General features: G+C 38.7%; 1 protein-coding gene and 1 long non-coding RNA gene across 3 annotated transcripts in view; one reads left to right on the top strand and one right to left on the bottom strand.

Annotated features, from left to right (window-relative positions):
* Positions 1 to 8956, top strand: part of LOC141501545 (P2X purinoceptor 7-like) — a 42786-nt gene extending 33830 nt beyond the window's left edge. Inside the window, exons 9-13 of the mRNA XM_074205608.1 lie at positions 19 to 109; positions 2406 to 2471; positions 2555 to 2704; positions 6082 to 6183; positions 6902 to 8956. Coding sequence (XP_074061709.1) covers positions 19 to 109; positions 2406 to 2471; positions 2555 to 2704; positions 6082 to 6183; positions 6902 to 7459 — 967 coding nt within the window. The 3' untranslated portion in view covers positions 7460 to 8956. The remainder of the gene's footprint in view (positions 1 to 18; positions 110 to 2405; positions 2472 to 2554; positions 2705 to 6081; positions 6184 to 6901) is intronic.
* On the bottom strand, positions 1093 to 20393 carry LOC141501546 (uncharacterized). 2 transcript variants are annotated; one of them, XR_012472265.1, is made up of 4 exons: positions 20039 to 20393; positions 19724 to 19808; positions 16757 to 16885; positions 1093 to 2753 (listed from the first exon to the last, which is right to left on the bottom strand). It is a non-coding gene; the product is annotated as an uncharacterized LOC141501546 (long non-coding RNA). The 2 variants fall into 2 exon arrangements; XR_012472264.1 differs by lacking the exon at positions 1093 to 2753 and having other exon boundaries at positions 10576 to 16885.
* Positions 20394 to 20433: the final 40 nt, after the last annotated feature.

The raw sequence follows: 20433 nt of genomic DNA, 5'->3' as shown, positions 1-20433 counted from the left end.
TTTCATTTCCTCTTATAGATATGCCAAATATTATAAGGAAGGAAATGTAGAAAAACGGACCCTCATCAAAGCTTTTGGGATCCGATTTGACATTCAGGTTTTCGGCACAGTAAGTATTTCCCCCTCTCCTACCTTCACCCTCTGCTTATGCACAGAACTACTCAGAAGTATTTTTTTTAGGTTTTTTTTTTGCAAGGCAATGGGGTTAAGTGACTTGCCCAAGGTCACACAGCTAGGCAATTATCAAGTGTCTGAGGTCACATTTGAACTCAGGTATTCCTGAATCCAGGGCCGGTGCTCTATCCAATGCACCATCTAGCTGCCCCTCAGAGGTATTTCTGATTCAGTAATAACAAGCTGGCTCTCATGATAAATTGGAAAAGAAATAACCTTATACTTTCTAATTAATAATCACAGAAAAGATTGCAAGGAAATACTAATATTTTTTTAGGTTTTTTTTTTTTTGCTAGGCAAATGGGGTTAAGTGGCTTGCCCAAGGCCACACAGCTAGGTAATTATTAAGTGTCTGAGACTGGATTTGAACCCAGGTACTTCTGACTCCAGGGTCAGTGCTTTATCCACTGCGCCACCTAGCCACCCCAGGAAATGCTAATATTTCAATGCTCCTTTATTTATGCATTTGTTTCTTTATTTGTCTATTCATTTTTGTTTATTAATTTATCTGTTCATTTAATTTGAAACTAGTTCACTTTATCTTTTCTAGGATGGAAAGTGCAGCAGCTACTTCTGAACCTAATCCCTCTATTTGAGGGCATGGAAGCTTTAACTTGCTTCATTTTCCCTAATTAGATTGGTTTGACCTCTTCTTAGGTGGCATGGTGATTCACCATATTAGTATCAGACTTAAAACCAATACTCCATTGGCTTTGGTCCTTTTGAAACTCAAGATTTCCAAACTCAATTGATCCACCAGCCTCAGTCTCCCCAGTAGCTTGTGCTGCAATGCCCAGTTAACATTTGATTTAAGGAAATTCTGCTTAATGCATTATAAATTAGATTAATGTCATATTAATTTTATATTTATATTGTTATATTAATTACATAATAATTTAGTCATTTTATTAATATATAATTAATATATTATAATATGCTTACTAGAATAATAGTAGTGATGATGTTAACATTGCTCTTGTATTCATCAAGGGCTACTCTAAAATACTTGTGATAGAAAATACCATCTACATCCATGGGAGAAAAAAACAAAACTATGGAGTCTGAATGCAAACCAAAGCATACTAGTTTTACTTTGTAAAATTGGTTTTGTGTTTTTTTTCTTTCCCATAATTTTTCCCCTTTAGTTCTGATGCTTTTTTCACAAAATGACTAATACAGAAATATGTTAAGCATGATTGTACACGTATAATTTATATCATATTACTCACTGCCATGGGGAGGGGGAGGGAAGGGAGGGAGGAAGAAAAATGTGGAACTCAAAAGCTTGTAAAAAGATAAATGTTGAAAATTATCTTTGCATGTAATTTAAAAAAATAAAATAACATAACATTAAAAAAAAGTTCATGCAACATAGTATGGCTTAGTAACTAAAGAGTTAGAGTCAGAGTCAGAGAGACCTGCTTTCTAGTCATACCACTGACACATTCTTCCCAGGATTGCAGAGAAAATTATTTCAGCATAAGAGAAGAAAATTCCTTCATGGACACAGTCAGCAGGAGCTGAGTTCAAATTTGACCTCAGACATTTAATACTTCCGTGTGACCATGGGCAAGTCACTTAACCCCATTGCCTTGCAAAAACCAAAAGACAAAAAAAGAAAAGAGAATTCCTTCATTTAGAATTCATCCCTCTGGTTTGACCTATTGAATACAATCACATAGCAATAATATGGTCTACAGAGCATTAATAACAACCCTGATAAACTAAAATTGAAATATTATTTTTCCCATTTTTCCCATCATGCCTGATGCTAAAAGTTAGAACCAATTATTACTGCACATGGGCAATAGGATAAAAAAAGCCCAATGGGGAGTGGTTTGTGCTGTGCCAATCAAAACAATCTTGCAAATCTGTAGTGGGCTAGCTGGTTCAAAAGTTTCATTTTCTAAATGAAAAAAGCCTTTTCTTCCATTGGGTTGGCTCAGGAGGAAATTCTAAAATCCAAGCTTCCTCTAGGCCCAAATAGACCCAATCTGGAACAGAAGATCAAAGAACATGCAAATCAAAACCCTTGAAACCTTTTAATCCCTCTCAGCCTGTCTGTCAGCTGGGTCTTATTGTGACATTTCCCATGAGCACTTTAATGCTTCTGTCAGTTTCTGCCATTCAATAGATATATATCCCGTGACACTCCATCATGGGAAATTGTGATGTTTGGGCCCAGATTCTTCCATTCTGAATTTTAAATAACCTTTTTCATTTTATTTAAGGGAGGAAAATTTGACATTATCCAATTGATTGTGTACATAGGCTCCACTATTTCCTACTTTGGTCTGGTAAGCAATTTTATTTTCTACAGTTCTGAAACTTTTTGGTTCAAGAAAAATTCTAAGATTTGTGCCTTCCCTTTCTCCTCTAGGCCACAGTGTTGATTGACTTTCTTATTCAGATGTACACAACGAAATGCTGTCGATCTTGGTTTTATTCCTGTTGTAAGATCTGTGAGCCCTGTTCTGTCAATGAATACTATTATGAAAAAAAATATGAGACCATTGTCCAGCCCAGGTCGGTAAGGATGACTGTCTTTTCTCAACTTAATGACAGAATACTGATGTGATCTAAAAAGAAAAAAAAAGGTTAGTTGGTACCCAGAAGTTCTTAGGTTTGGACCTAAAAGTGACCTCATGGGTCATATCATTCAGTCCCTTTATTTTACAGATGAAAACACTGAGGACCCAGAAAGTTAAGTAACTTGTCCAAGATTAGAAAGTTGGTAAGCATCAGAGGGCGATTTTACCTCATAAAGGACACGAGGATCCTTGGTTCGATCTCCTATGGGTTACTGAACTTCACTCTTTACTCACAGATGACTAATCTGGGCAATGGGAAGCAATTTGGCCAAGAGGGAAGCTCTTAGGATAAGGAATCAGCCTTATTAGATTGAAGCTGCTATGGAAGCTGCTCATCCATATTGATGAGATCCCCGACCAAACCTTCATTAAACACCTACTTTGCTGTTGAGGATAAAATGCACTATAACTTGGTTTGCCTTTCTTAATTCTACTGTCTAAAGGCCAGCTCTTTATATCTGCTCTCTCCCCCTAGGGTTTTCAGGTATCCCTCTGAGGTTGGGGAGTCTCTGTTCTCTGAGGTTGGCTTAAGCCCTCACCAATTATGTCCTTCATTATGAGAACCCAAAGAGTCCCCTAATTCTATTTACACTAAACATCAGGGGGATATTTACTTCAAAGTTACACAGAATATATTTACAACCATTCTTCTAACACTTTAGGCCTTTATACCACTTGAGGATAAGAGATTAGGCTCACAATTGTTTGACTGTTCAGATCTAAAACCCCACTTAGTTATCATTCTAGACCCTTGTTTCTTCAGGCTTCACTGTTAGATTGGCCTGAATTCCTGGACTCCTGGATGCTCATGACTTGAACTCCCAAGTCACTTACTCTACCTGGAACTGAAATGGACCAGAAGGTGGAGGGGAAGGGGAGGTTGGGGAACTCAGGCCTGTTTTTCAAGACCTAAGGGAAATGTGAGGGAGGTGACCTTCAGATCCTATCCCTTTACTGAATGTATCATCTACAAGAAGAAGTCCTTCATCCTTAGATGTCAATGCAACTGCAGGTTTTTCAAACCTAGACTATGCTCTGTCAGATTGTTTTAAAAATATAGATAGTTCCAGCTATGTGGTTACTGAAAAATGCTGCTTTCAACCCCAAGGTAGGTCAACACTGAATGTTCATACATGCACTAGTTCTCCTGTCTCTCGGAAGTAGACCCCCCCCCCCCCAGCATCCCCCATGTAGGTGATCCCATTTTGGTGGTTTAGATATGGGTCAGATCCTCATTACACAAAGAAAAAGTAAAAATAGTATCTGCCCTCAAGAAGTTAATTTCTAAAGAGTGAGATTGGTTGTTGGTTCTTGTCCTTTGTTATCAACCTTTTACAAAATGACATTACTATGTTAGAGCTGAGTTACACTGTGCACAATTGTGGCTGAGCAGCCCAATACGAGCTCAAAATACTCTACCACAGGACTGGTACAAATAGTCCATGATAACAACTTGAGTGGTTATACTAAACTTACGGATCTCCTGTTTCCTTTGAGCTGCTTCAATTCTGTCTTGCTCATAAAGCCCAACACCCTCTCTGATGAAGGCACACCATGGTGAGCAGTCCTGTGCCAGTGTCTCCCATGCTGAACAATCAATTCTAAAGTTCTTTTTTTTTAGGTTTTTGCAAGGCAAATGGTGTTAAGTGGCTTGCCCAAGACCACACAGCTAGGTAATTATTAAGTATCTGAGACCGGATTTGAACCCATGTATTCCTGACTCCAAGGCCAGTGCTTTATCCACCTAGCCGCCCCAATTCTAAAGTTCTTAAGAAAGACCTTCAGGGTATCCCTGTATTGCCTCTCATGACCCTTGTGAGTGCTCACTTTGTGTGAGTTCTCCATAAAATAGTCTTTTGGGCAAGCTTAACAATGTGGCCAGCCCATTGTAGTTGTGCTCTTTATAGTAAAGTTGTCAGTAAAATGTTGAGATAAAATATAAATAAATAAATTCACACAACATAAACACAGAGTAGAAGCAAGGTAGCCTTAATATTATGGTATTGTATAAAGTATTGCATAAGTATATGTGAAGTTAAATCTCAAGCAATTACATGAAAAACATTCCAGTTTTTTTTTTTAATCCAAGAACATAGATATCTTTCCTTTATGGTATGGCTGAAAGAAGTATTCACTATCTATTATACAGATTTTTTTAAACCTTAAACATCCAGTTTTATTAAAAAAAAAACACCCAATACTTCTTTAGAACCTAATCGGTGGCAGCTAGGTGGTGCAGTGGGTAAAGCACCGGCCCTGGAGTCAGGAGCACCTGAGTTCAAATCCAACCTCATACACTTAATAATGACGTAGCTGTGTGGCCTTGGGCCAGCCACTTAACCCCATTGCCTTGCAAAAAAAAAAAAACCCCCAAAAAAAAGAACCTAATCAGGATGAAATTATTGGGTGGATTTAGGAGAGAAAATCAGAAATTTCTAAATATTTCATTTTGCTATTTTACAGCATTCTGGGAGTTATTTTAAAGTACTAATAAATGAAATACAAATTATTTCAGTAGTTTATAAGTGTTACTTGGAGATGTGATCAAGTTAGGTTGTGAGCAGTAAATAAACATGGTCTATGTCTGAGACCAATAGTCAAGTTATTTGGACTCCATTTCTGACTCATAGACAAACTGGGGAGTTGAATGAATGGACATAATTAAACCTGCAACTGGGTCTCCATATCTCAGGAGATGAAACAGAATTAAGATATGCCCTTGGACTGTTGAATAGTGCTACAGTGTGGATAAAATGCTGAGCCTAGAGTCAGGAAGACTCATCTTTCTGAGTTCAAATTGGGTCTTGGACAATGACCCTGGGTGAGTCACTTCACTCTGTTGCCTGTTTCCTCATCTCTAAAATGACCTGGAGAAAGAAATGACAAACCCTCTCCAGTATCTTGTCCTAGAAAATCTAAATAAGGTCACAAAGAGTTGAACACAACTGAAAAACCAGTGAATGAAATATTTGTCCTTGGAGAATAATTGTAAAGTGATTTTTCTCGTGAAAGGAAGAGTCAACACCCCATCTAATCCAACACTTTCTCGTTTTAATCAATCAATTAATTAATAAGTATTCATTAAGTAGCTATGATGTTTCAGGAATGAAGAACTGGAAGCCCTGTGAGGGTCTGGAGAGGGGAAGTAACTTGCCTAAGATCACAAACTAAGAGGTGGCCAAGATGGTATTCACACTAAGAACTTAAGGCCCTGGACATAATGCTCTTTTTACAGACACATCTGCTAGAGGATCTTAATCTGCTAAATGTCCATAATGATTAATAGGTCCTTTTTTTCTCATCTTTTTTATTCTAGACCTTAAAATATATTTCCTTTGTGGACGAGCCGTTCATTAGGATGGTAAATGAAGACTCTCTAAGTGAAAGTTTGCAAAGTATGGAGGGTGAAAAAATTCCAGTAAGTTAAACCACTTAAGTCACTTAAGTTTATGGGACATAGGATTTGGGGGGGGGGGGGGTGTTGCTTGGCTTTTTTACCTTTTCTGAGAATCCATTAAATAATTAACAATTTATATAAATGAACAATTTATTAAGTGCCTGATAAATGTCAGACTCTCTGACACTGGAAATACCAGTACAAAGAATGAAGTATTATCTGATTGCACAGGAATAACAACAAATAAGAATGAAAAACCAGGAGGAGGGGCAGCTAGGTGGCATAGTGAATACAGCACCAGCCCTGGAGTCAGGAGTACCTGGGTTCAAATCCGGTCTCAGACACTTAATAATTACCTAGCTGTGTGGCCTTGGGCAAGCCACTTAACCCCGTTTGCCTTGCAAAAAAAAAAAAAACAACAGGAGGAAAAATCAGTTGAGCAAAAGTGAACAATATATCGGAAAAGTCTGACTTTATAAGAAGTGTTCAGCACCATAGTCCTCCACCTGTAAAGAAGTGGAGAGAGCCTGTCATTTTTCTTCTCTAGCACCCAGCAAAACACTTTGAATTTAATGAATGGTTATCTAATCAAATGAGACTGATATGTGTCTGTAGGGAGACAGGTGAGGAATTCAGTTCCCCTATCTCTTAAGAAAGTACAAATGGAGAAAACCATCTCCTAAGTAGTTAGATGGGGAAGATATCGTTTTGGATAACTCTGGAACCTTATCTTTTGCAGAGACCTCAAGAGGATTCCATAGATTTGAACAAACTGTCCCTGCACCCTGACTTCAGTCCTAGCCCTACACCCTCAGAAGAAAGGCAACTACTTCAGGAAGAGCCAAGTTCTCCATCCCCTGAAAAACCCGAGTGGTGCCACTGTGGGCACTGCCAGCCATCCCAACTCCCAGGAAGCAACAAGTTCCTAGAAGAGCTCTGCTGCCGAAGGAAGGAGGGTCCCTGCATCACTACCTCAGCCCCATTTGAGAAACTGATCCTCTCTAGGTCTACCCTACACTTCATCTTGCTCTATGAAGAACCTTTCCTGGAAATGGATGCTGATGCCCTGAACAACCAGCTCCGCCACTGTGCCTATAGGCACTACATTAACTGGCGCTTTGGCTCCAAGGACATGGCCAGTTCTGCTATCTTGCCCAGCTGCTGCAGGTGGAAGGTCAGGAAACACTTTCCTAAGAATGATGGAAAGTATACTGGCTTCAGGAGGTCTGAAAGACACAAATCCCTGTCTAGAAACAGAACTTTTAGTCATTTTTCTTTCAAGGATTCACCCATCTAAAGGTCTACATTAAGATTGGTCAATAATCTTTTAGATGAGGAAATTTGTGCCTTCCAATTTTGAAGTTAGATAGAGTGATAGGTAGATAGATAGATGATAGATAGATAGATAGACAGATGATAGATGATGGATGGATAGATAAGTAGATAGATAGATAGATAGATAGATAGATAGATAGATAGATAGATAGATAGATGGATGATGGATGGATAGATAGATGATAGATAGGTATGTAGATAGATAGATAGATAGAGAGATAGAGAGAGAGAGAGAGAGAGAGAGAGAGAGAGAGAGAGATCAGCATGCATAACATCCAATTGGAAAAACTATTGAGAATTAGGAGACCTGGGTTCTAGTCTCAGCTTTGATAGTTTGGCAGTAATTATATGGCCTATCTCCAATTTCTATATCTAGGAGAAAAAAAAGTGATTACCTATGTAGCACAGCCTTATTTAGTCCCTTGTCTGGCTTTGTATGCTGGTGGTAGATAGGTGGTATGGTGAATTAAGCTCTAGATCTGAAGTAAAAAAGATTTAAGTTTAAATTCTGGCCTCATATATTTTTCCTAGCTGTGAACCTGGTCAAGTCATTTAACCTCTGTCTGCTTCAGTTGACTTATCTGCAAAATGAGGATAAAAATAATACCTGCCAGCCCCCCAGGATTGTTGGGAGAATAAGATAATAAAGATAAATGAAAAATAAGATAAAAAAATAACTTTTTCAAATCTTAACATACTATATAAATGCTGGCTGTTATTATTATTATTATCAATCTTTTAAAGATATTCCAATATATGAAGCTCTAAACAAAAGCTGTCAGAGAATGTTAGACTTCTTGGTGCATCTAAAAAAAAATACCTTGCCAGTTTAGATACTGGTCTGTGAAAGTGAAGGATTAATGAATTCAGACTTTGTAAAAGCAAAATAGCATCTTTTAATTCTTTTATTTGCTATTTGCTACCCTCAGCCCTGAAACAATAGAAAGAAGAAATCTCACTGACCCCATCCAAGACTAGGAGAGCAAGCCTCCAATTTTCTAGGTCAATCATAAGGTCAGACAGAGCCCTAACCTCCACCCCTCCTGCTTTTTCATCTTCCTTCATGGTACCCCCCCATCCCCACACTCCTTAGAACCCCCCCACACTGCCCCCAAATATCAGTTATAATACTCAGAGATCCTAAAATTAGATTTTGGAGCAACATTTCACACTTCATTTCTCCACCAATCATTCCTTTAGAATTCCTTGGAACTGAGTAACTGGTGGTGCAACATTAATGCATGGACTCATTCTCTATATCATGCAAAAGCTTAGAAGTAACTTTTACTGCTATATCACACAGTGGTTCTACAGATCCTGGAGCTTGTCTGTCTACAGATCATGGATGTAAGACAACTCATCAGTCCAAATCAAGATCCAATCTTTCTTCTATATGCATCTGAAAGAAAATTGAAGTGCTTGTTGTCTTCTAATTTTTGATTTCCTGCTTGAAGGTCCAGCTGGTTATAAAATAATCTTTAATAAATATATGTTTTGTACATAAAATGTCTTTTATTTCTTTGGCATTGCCAACAGTTTACCATGGGATTATTCATTTAGAAAAGTATTTGCTACTAAATAGTAGGGAAAATGGATAGGAACATCTGATTCTTCTAAAAACCCTATGAATTCACAAACTAAGTGACTTAGTTTATTGTGGGAATGAAATAAGACAATATTCATGAAAATTCTTTGAAAAAACTGGAATAGGAGTTCGTGGTGCCTCTTACAATTATGCTACTTATGTAATCTTTAGGATACCTTAGAACTCTTGACTGCTCTTCAGTTTCTTTGCTAGTAAATGAGATAACATCTGAAGGTCATCTAAAATTATGATCCAGGGCAGCTAGGTGGCACAGTGGATAAAGCACCATCCCTGGAGTCAGGAGTACCTGGGTTCAAATCCGGTCTCAGACACTTAATAATTACCTAGCTGTGTGGCCTTGGGCAAGCCACTTAACCCCGTTTGCCTTGCAAAAAAAAAACTAAAAAAACCCTAAAATTATGATCCAATTATTTGAAATTAAAATTAAATTTTAATTCATAATATATTCATAATAATTTTATTTTTATAATAATTAGAAAATAACTTATAATAAATAAAATTATAAACCTAAAAATCAGAATCACAGAGTTGGGTAAAAGTCTCAGAGGCATCATGTTCAACTCAAACTGAAAATTCTCTCTAAAACTTATCTACCAAATAACTATTCCACATTTCTTTAAGAAACCCTAATGAACAGAAATGCAAATTAAAGCTTCTCTGAGGTACCACCTCACACATCTCAGACTGGCCAATATGACCAGAAAGGATAATGATCATTGTTGGAAGAGTTGTGGGGAAATCTAGGACACTATTACCTTGTTGGTAGAGCTGTGAACTCATCCAACCTTTCTGGAGAACAATCTAGAATTATGCCCAAAGGGCATACCCTTTGATCCAGCAATACCACTACTGGGTCTATACCCTGAAGAGATGATGAAAAAGGGTAAAAACATCACTTGTACAAAAATATTCATAGCAGCCCTGTTTGTGGTGGCAAAGAATTGGAAATCAAGTAAATGTCCTTTAATTGGGGAATGGCTTAGCAAGCAGTGGTATAAGTATGTGATGGAACACTATTGTTCTATTAGAAACCAGGAGGGATGGGAATTCAGGGAAGCCTGGAGGGATTTGTATGAACTGATGCTGAGCAAGATGAACAGAACCAGAAAAACACTATACCCTAACAGCAATATGAGGGTGATGATCAACCTTGATGGACTTGCTTATTCCATCAGCACAACAATCAGGGACAATTTGAGGCTTTTTGCAATGGAGAATACCATTGTATCCAGAAAAAAACTGTGGCTGTTCGAACAAAGACCAAGGACTATTACCTTTAATTTAGGGAAAAAACTGATATCTTATTGTCTGATCTTGCTATCTCTTATACTTTATTTTTCTTCCTTAAGGATATGATTTCTCTCTCACCACATTCAATTGGATCAATATATACCATGAAACAATGTAAAGACTGACAAAATTGCCTTCTTTGGGGGGTGGAGGGAGGGAAGGAAGCAAGATTAGGGGGAAAAGTGTAAAATTCAAAATAAATAAAATCTTTAAATAAAAAAAAAAGAAACCCTAATGAAGGGGAACCTTCCAACTCCTAACACAATCCATTTCACTATGGGACAGTTATAACTATCAGAAAGTTTTTCTTCACATTAATCCTAGTTATACATTCTGCCTTCTTAGGCCAAATGGAACAAGTCTAGTCAGTCCCTGTTCCACATGAAGTTCATTCCAATGCTTAAAGACCATTATCATATTCCTCCCAAGTCCCTTCCTCTTTGGGCTAAACACCCAATTCCTTCAATGAATCTGCCTATGCCATGGAAAGGAGGCCCTCTAGCATCTTGGCTATCTTTCTCCAGTTCATCAATGTCCTTCCTAAAATGTGGTGCCCAGAACCAACCTCTAAGTTTGTTCTGAGCAACACAAGCCTGGGAAGCAGCACCTTTGTTAATACAGGAAAGATGGCATCAACTTTCTTGAACTCTTTATCATTTGGTTGACTCACATGGAGTTTTTTATTCCCTCAAATTCCCAAGTATTTTTGATATGTTCTACCATTAAGCTTCTCTCATTTTTATATATGTGTGTGTATATATGGAGTCTTTAAAAAACGTTAGAGTTCACATAATAAGATTCAGCTCATCATTCCAGTCAGTCAAAATCTTTTGGATCCTGCATCTACCATCCAGAATATTCATCTTTGAGTTATGGATAAATTTGATAAGCACATATGCTCTACCTTCACTCAAGACATTGATAAAGATATATTGATATAATAATCTATAACATTATTTAATATCATAATATATCATATATTATGGGCAACTAGGTGGTTGCACTGAACTTGGAACCAGGAAGACTCATCTCCCTGAGTTCAAATCTGACCTCAGACACTAGATATGTGATCCCAAGAAAGTCACTTCATCTTGTTTACCGAAAGTTTCCTCATCTTTCAAATGAGCTGGAGAAGGAAATGGCAAACCACTATAGTATCTGCCAAGACTCCAAACAGCATCACAAAGAGCCTGACAAAACTGAAATAACATAATAACAGCAGTATATCATGTAATATAAATAAGTATATATTTCACATCCCTGTCCACTCTAATAGAGATCTCCTTTCACATTTGCATGATTTAATCTAAGCAAGCATTTATTAGATCAAAATTTATTAGACATAAACATGAGGAGATAGAGATTGAGAGATACAGATATAGATTAGGTGGGGTCAGATAGGTGGATAGAGCATGAGCCCTCAAGTCAGAAGGACCTGAGTTCAAATCTGACCCCAGACACTTAATAATTACCTAGCTATGTGACTTTGGACAACTCACCTAATCCCATTGCCTTGCAATGCCCCCCCAAAAGTTACAGATTAGGTTTAGATATAGATATATGGACATCTTTTTTTTCCTTCACCATGAATTTAATACACAAAAAATCTTAATACAACAGAAGCAGATTTTCATTTTAATGATATAAAGCATTATAAAGAAGGCTAACCAGCTACAGAAGCTTCTGACCAAGTTCCTGACCCTCCATAGTTATGAGGGCCACATGCTATCATTCCAATACTTTCACCAACAGATGTGTCCACTGACTAAATCAGAACAGAATCTGGGCCAGCATAAAACTCTCTAGGTCTCACAGAGAACTGGCTTTAACTTTACCATTACTCTGGCTCGTTTGTGGGCACAAGAGTTAGTCTTGTTAATTTGATTCGTGTCTTTTATTGAAGATGCCCAAAACAATATCACTATATTAGAGACTTTCAGTATGTCTAACTGTGACTGATCAGAACAATACAAGCTGGGAAAGATCCATCACAGATTAGACACAAATAATTCATGTGAACACTCGGGGTGGATTCTTCAAGCCTGTGTATCTCATGTTTTCTGTGCAATAGGAGAGACAACAAGCAAAGCAGTAAGTATAAATGAGCTATAGACAGGAAATAATTAACAGAAGTAGAAAAGTATCTTCTTTTTCTCTGTATAACTGCAGTTCCTTCCAATACCCTGAAACAACTTAAATATTTACAATCATTCCAAAAACTGAATGAGACTCATTGTTGGTCCCTTTGGCTTTGTTGATTTTTGGCTTTTGCCAATTAATAGGAAACCAGAGCATGATCTGAGATACTACTCCCCACCTCTTGAGGGGAGTTTTGGAAACCCCTAAGGAGCAATCTGTCCTATAGATGCTAGTAAACACTCTTAAAATCCCTAACCAAAGCTATCTCCTTATGAGCTGATGAGTCCTCTGGAGAACAGAGACAGTTCTGATGATGTTAGTTTTGTAAAAATAAAATGTAAGGGGATTGGTTTCACTGAGTAACTAAGCAACAAGAAAAAGTCTTCATAGAAAGATAAAAAGGTGACATCTGATGGATGACCAGAAAAATCTCCTCTTAAAACATTATTAAGCCAATTTATGAGCTAAAAATGCAAATCTCCCAATAAATAACACATTAATTTGTGAAGTGAATATTTGTATTAAAAATACCTTTAAAAATAATCATGAAGGGGGTGGCTAGGTGGCATAGTGGATAAAGCACCGGCCCTGGAGTCAGGAGTACCTGGGTTCAAATCCGACCTCAGACACTTAATAATTACCTAGCTGTGTGGCCTTGGGAAAGCCACTTAACCCTGTTTGCCTTGCAAAAAAAAAAAAACAAACCTAAAAAAAAATAATAATCATGAAGGAAGAAGCTTAGGAAGGACTCCTCCAGGAGTCAGGAGGACCTGAATTCAAATTTGACCTCAACTGAGTGACATCAGACAAATTAGACAAATCACTTAACCCCAATTGCCTCACCAAAAAAAAAAAAAAAAATGATGGTTAAGTCTTTTTGAAGCTCCAGTGGGGCAGGTAAAAATGGATTCTAGTATGCAAAATTTAAGAATATACAATAATACAATTAAACACTAATAGCTAGCATTTATATAGCATTATAGAGTTTACAAAGTGTTTAAATGTATTATCTCTTGATCCTTGCAACAGCCTTGGGAGGGAGAAGCTAGTACTTCATTTTACAGATGAAGAAACTCCAACTGAGAGAGATTAAGTTATTTGTCTATAGATACACAGTTAACAGAATCTGATTCAAGATTTGAACTCAGGTTTTTTTCTTCCTCCAGATCCAGTGCTCTGCCCATTAATGCCTCCCAGGTAAAACAAGATACATCCAAAGAAAGATGCTAGAATCAGAGAATTTTGAAATCAAAAGGGACCTTAGAGAGGATCTAGTCCAATTCTTTCATTTCCTACCACACAGGTTCTTCATATTATCTATGTCCTGAACCCCTCTGGAAGTCTGAAGACCATGCACCCTTTCTCAGAATAGTATTTTTAAATGTGCAAGATAAAATGTTAGGCTGACCAAGTTAAGAGTTATCTATCTAGTATTAAAAGTCTTGACCTTAACCCTCAGGTTAAAAATTCCTATAATATGAAGAAAGTAGGGCACAAATCTGATCAACAGGATCCCAAAATATTGGGACTGGAAACCAACAATCCCTTCCACAATATTACTCATGAGAATCCTTGTCAAATGCTTTGCTGAAAGGTAGGCCAACTATATGCTAAAGCATTTCCTTAGTCTGGCAGTCCAGTAACCCTGTTCCAAAAAAAGGCAATAGGGTTAGTCTGGCATGGCTTGTTCTTAATGAAGTCAAATCACCATTCTTAGTGTTTTTCCTCTTTTGTATTTGTCAGTTACCTGGCTCTGCTTCTACTTTGAAAAAAAGAATCTGACCAAATCAATGATATTCCTGTATAACCACATCAATCTCCTTAGGTATCTTCCCATTTTATTGTTCCCTGGAATAATTTTCCCTTATGTTTTTAGAATTTAATCATAAGAGCCTTCCATTCCCTAGCTTACTGTTTAGGCAGATTATTAAGCTATGAAATCCTACCAATTTTTTTCACAGAGTATTTTCAAATATTCTCTCCTAAAATCTATGTCAAACTATTTCTGACTTTTCTTCTCTACCACAAATCTTTTGGAGTGTTCATTCATACACATACACACACACACACACACACACACACACACACACACACACAGCAGATCCTCATCTTTTCTACTGAAATAAAATTGAGCCAGAAATAGTAAGTATTCATATTGCTTTTACATCTTTTGAAGAATGAAATTATCATTACAATGAGACAAGAATTGATGATCTGTTCTTCCCTGGGCAAAGGAAGAGCTCCTGCAGTATCTATGGTATAGAAGTAGCTTATCACTCCAGTACCATGCCTCCCTGTTGAATGTGTAACTCTGAGCAAGTCACTTAACCTCTGTTGTCCTCATCTGTAAAATGGGGATAATAAACAGATCTTACCTCCCAAATTTGTCAGGATTAAATTAGATCATATATGTAAAGTGTTTTACAAACCTAAGTGCTAGCTATTATAATTATTTCTAGCATGGTAAATATCAATATATACATATATAACCCACATAAAAAAAAAGTTCCTTCAGAGCCCTCAATAATTTTTAAGAGGGGTAAAAGGGTCCTGAGATCAAAAATCTTTTGAATTGATGCTCAATAGGGTCTGTCCCCAATTTTCTAAAACTCTAAACTGCCAAATCTACATTAGTAAAAGGAATTTCCTTACCTGGGACTATGCTAAAGGTATCACTAGAGAAATTCTTATTCCTTAGTGACTCTAGCATGATATTGAGAAAAGACCTTAATATTCAGAACTGGATGTTTTTGGGATCAGGCAGTGAGGTAGCTCAGTGGATAGAGCACTGGACCTGGAATCAGGATGATGAATTCAAATGCTGCCTGAGACACAAACTGGGTAACCCTAGGCAAGTTTTTTATTCTCTCTGTGCCTCAGTTTCCTCACCTGTAAAAAGTCGAGCACTTATCTCCCTTGGAATCACATGAGATGATAAAGATCTTTATAAACCTTACAGTGTTCTACAAATGCTCAATATTGTCAATTTATTATCATTATTCAATCCACATAAATGGTACCTATTATCAGGGACCTTTGACTTCACCATATTTGTATTCCATGATGTATTAATTGGACAGTTGGTCAACAATCAATAAGCATATTTATTAAGTGCCTACTAGGTACCCAAGTACCTACTGTGTGCTAAATACCCTCTCTAAGCACTAAAGACAACTGTTTTTAAGAGTAGCTTTGGAGCTGTGAACTCATCCAACCTTTCTGGAGAGCAATTTGGAACTACGCCCAAAGGGCAACAAAAATGTGCATACCCTTTGACCAGTCTATACCCTGAAGAGATGATGAAAAGGGTAAAAGCATCACTTGTACAAAAATATTCATAGCAGCCCTGTTTGTGGTGTCAAAGAATTGGAAATTGAGGGAATGTCCTTCAATTGGGGAATGGCTTAACAAACTGTGGTATATGTTTGTGATGGAGGACTATTGTTCTATTGTTCTATTAGAAACCAGGAGGGATGGGAATTCAGGGAAACCTGGAGGGATTTGCATGAACTGATGCTGAGTGAGATGAGCAGAACCAGAAAAACATTGTACACTCTAACAGCAACATGGGGGTGATGTTCAACCTTGATGAACTTGCTCGTTCCATCAGTGCAACAATCAGGAACAATTTGGGGCTCTCTGTGATGGAAGAATTGTGGAGTTTGAACAAAAACCAAAGACTAGTACCTTTAATCAAAAAAAAAAACTTACCTTATTATGTAATTTTGCTATCTCTTATACTTTATTTTTCTTTGTTAAGGATATGATTTTTCTCTCATCACATTCAACTTAGACCAATGTATGCCATGGAAACAATGTGAAGACTTAGCAGACTGCCTTCTGTGGGGGATGGGGGAGGGAAGCAAGGTTGGGGAGAAAATTGTAAAACTCAAAATAAATAAGATCTTTCTTTTAAAAAAAAGAGTAACTTTGCATTTTAATATTATGCATAAGACTTTTCTCTAAAGGATATTATCAGGATCCAAAGGCAGGAATTAAATTAATTGGGTCAGATTCTCTCAAAGGATAAGACGGTTTAAGCTTTCATTTTTACTGCTATTCATTGTATTTTTGGAAATGGAGCTGTCTCTGGCTTCTTGGGAATGGAAATGGCTCACTCTTCGAATTGGGCAGTTTTATTCTCCTCTACAACAAGTTGTGTCCACTTGACCCAAGAGTTCCCAGAGATCTCCAGGCATCTTTCCTGCACATTTTCACCCCTACCTGTGGGTCCTCCCCAAAGGGTCACTGTTCTGAACTTTGTTTTTTTCCCACTCTCCATTGGGTCTTTGGGAGGCATGATGATGAAAACCTGGAGAAGCTGCTCTGTGCTTCCTCCCACAAGAAGAGATCCTATTAAAAAAAAAAAGAATACATCCTATTTTTTTAACTGCATGACAATAAGACCTTATGAAGGGGCACATCTATTTTGCATGAGCTATAATCATTTTCTATCCTGTGTTAGACTGTTGGATCCATTAGTCTGTCAGAATCAACATATTTGTGGTTCATGTTGAATTTTATGTGACCACCATATTTGAAGGTTGACATAATGGTCTCCATCTTTGGAGTCCCATCTCTGAGCCATCCTGCCTAGATGATCCAGGGAAACTGACTTCAACTCTTAAGGCCCCTCTCAATGCTTCCTCAAAGAAATTATTTCCTTACCAAGAATCCTTTCACATTAATTCAACTGCAAATACCATCCAAAAACAACCCAACAAACTAAATCCTCCTAAGTCTTCTTTTCTCCAAATTAAATATTACTAATCCAGTACTACAGAGTCAGTCAGTCAACAAACATTTATTGAGCACATATGTGCCGGTCACTGTACCTGGGGGGGGGGGGATACAAAAAAGGGCAAAAAAATAACCCCTGCCCCCATGAGCTCATAGTCTAAAGGGAGATATAATATGCATCTTTTCTCCTCTTAAGCAATCCCCTTTGAGAAACATGATGGAACTTTTCCACTAGATCTTAGATGTAAGGAAAAGCTAACAATGAGAGCTGCCTCAAAGAAGCATGACGTAGTGGTGATTCCCTCTTTTTTAAAATTATTTTTAGGGTTTTTTTTTTTAAACAAGGCAATGGGGTTAAATAACTTGTCCAAGGCCACACAGCTAGGTAATTATTAAGTGTCTGAGGTTGGGTCAGGTCCTCCTGACTCTGGGTGCTCTATTCACTGTGCCATCTAGCTGCCCCTAGTGGGTTCCCTCTTAATACAAGTCTTGCTGAAAACTGAATGACCATTTGTGAGCACTGAAGTCACCTAATCAGTCAACTTGCATCTATAAATTGTAGGAAGGGGCAGCTAGGTGGCACAGTGGATAGAGCAGTGCCTTGGATTCTCCAGCCTCAGACATTTGCTTCTTACTAGCTGTGTGCCCTTGGGCAAGTCACTTAAAACCCTAATCACCTGGAATCCAGGGTTGTCTCCAATCATCCTGATTTGTCTCTGGCCACTGGACCCAGATAGCTCTGGCAGAGAAAGTGGGGCTGGTGACTTAGCACAGCCCTCCCCCTCACTCATAAATTCATATGCTTGTCATGGCATCACCTCCCTGATGTTGTGGTCTTCTTTGAAAATGAAGTACAAACTTAACCCCATTGCCTTGCAAAAAAAAAAAACTAAAAAAACAAAAGCAAAGAAAATAAGGGACAAGGGACAGCTAGGTGGCACAGTGAATAAAGCACTGGCCCTGGAGACAGAAGGGCCTGAGTTCAAATCTGACCTCAGATGCTTAATTACTTAGCTATGTGACATTGGGCAAGTCACTTAACCTCATTGCCTTAAATTAAAAAAAAAAAGGAAAAGACAAATATTATTATTATAAATTCTAGGATGTCAAACTGGCTTCTTGTTTGATTCTTTCAACCATGTATAAGAAATTTCCTGTATGATGTCATCTATCTTTGTCCAATGATCAAAGTATTTTAACCCTTTCAAATTAAGAATTCCATCACCTAATTTACACATTTGGTTAATTGATTCAGTAGAGGCATCTGGGTCTTCTGTTTTGGTGTGTGCTGTTTCACATTAATAGGGGTGGGAGTTTCTTCCTTCCATCTGCATCAGACATATCCTGTTGGAGGGAGACCTCTAAGGCAACATTTTACTCAGGTTTTTTGGGGAGGTGGGGTTGGATTTTTTTTTTCCTTGAGTTTTTTTCCACAAACAATATAGCATAGTAGGGTTTTGTGTTCTTAACATCTTTCAGTTAATTGTGTGATGATAAAGTATCAATCTATCATAGAATACTGTCATCTCTTTCCTCCCTCCTAATACTTTAATAAGGAACATGTACATTACTAGAATGAAAATTTTTTATAGCTGGAAAAGTAGGCATATAGGTCATCGGTGTGTGATGTTTCCAAAGTAATGAGTATAACTGAGATTTCTTTTTCCCATGTCTTTGACCTCTTTTCCTTCCCTCTACATTCTCCCTCAAAGTTTTGTCAGCTCAAGCCCAAGTCTGTACAGACCTGATTCAATCCTGCTGCCTTTCTCCTCTTTGTTTTCTTCTTTTCCAGGCATATCCAGGACTTTGATGTTTGAGTAATATAGAATCATCTTTATATCAATAGTTGGGGGCAGCTAGGTGGTGCAGTGGAGAGAGAATTGGCCTTGGAGTCAGGAGGACCTGAGTTCAAATGCGACCTCAGACACTTAATAAGTGCCTAACTGTATGACCTTGGGCAAGTCACTTAACCCCCCACTGCCTTAAATTAAAAATATATATATCAATAGTCTACCCAGGGTTGTCCTATGGCCATGACTCATTGAACATTGTAGTCTCCAAAGAGTTTAAAACAATGAATACTCAGAGGATGATACTGAGGTACAGAGCAGGTATAAAGACCTCTGACTACAAACAAGCAGCTGTTGAAGAGACTGGGAGTAAAGTATGTCGCTGGATAAATGTCTGATGAGAAGGAAGATGGTGTGGTTAAAGGATAAAAATGGGGCGGCTAGGTGGTGGTGGATAGAGCACCGGGCCTGCAGTCAGGAGGACCTGGGTGCAAATCCGGTCTCAGACACTTCATAATGACCCAGCTGCGTGGCCTTGGGCAAGCCACTTAACCCCATTGCCTTGCAAAAAAAAAACTTTAAAAAGGTCATATTATGCCATTGGAAAGCTGGTGCATTCCATTGATATCTCTGGGCTGTCAAGAGATATCAAAGAACTCACCTATACTGGAAGGTCCTCCTGTGGCAAACGAACAGGAGGTCACAGGTGAGTCAAATGGCTTGGGCAAGTGTGGATAGTTTGTCATCTAGAATGTAGGAAAGAAAAACCACGAATCTATTTGGATATTTGAATGCGAAGGTGTTCTCGGCAGATCTGCTGCAAGGCAGCGTGGAGGCGGGGGCTCGGCCGCCTCTTCGGGCCCAGGGCGCCTGGTGCACACGGGAAGGGAAGGCGCGGGTGCGTGGCACCGGGGGCGGCGGGCACACACGGGCACAAGCAGACAAGCCGCGGAGCCCAAGGGCTGCCGTTCCTCACCTTTGTGCCCACACGCGGCGAGTTTAAATGGCGGCGTGCAGATTTATAGCCCGCGGCTGCGACCACACGGGGGCTGGGCCTGTGCCGCGTGGCGCCCCAGAATCGGGTCTTGCCCCCCCGCGCCCTCTGCACCCGCGGCCTTTGTTCTTTTGGGAAGTCTCATTTTGTTTTTGGCTTTTCCAGGTGCTCTCCTCCTTTCCACACCAATTATAAATGCGACACGGCGCAAACTTTCCACGGCAGCCTTTTACAGAAAGGTGAAAAGGGCGAAAAGTTAAAGCACCGGCCCCGGGGTCGGGGGCCTCCGACACTGGCCAATGACCCGGCCGCGCGGCCTTGGCCGAGCCCCCGCCCCGGGCCCGCCCCGGGCGCTTCGGGAGGAGCCGCCGCGGGCT

Source organism: Macrotis lagotis, chromosome X, assembly GCF_037893015.1.
Source record: "Macrotis lagotis isolate mMagLag1 chromosome X, bilby.v1.9.chrom.fasta, whole genome shotgun sequence".
In the NCBI taxonomy this organism is placed as follows: Eukaryota; Metazoa; Chordata; class Mammalia; order Peramelemorphia; family Peramelidae; genus Macrotis; species Macrotis lagotis.
The sequence above is the reverse complement of the archived record's forward strand: the minus strand, read 5'-3'. Positions and strand labels throughout refer to the sequence as shown.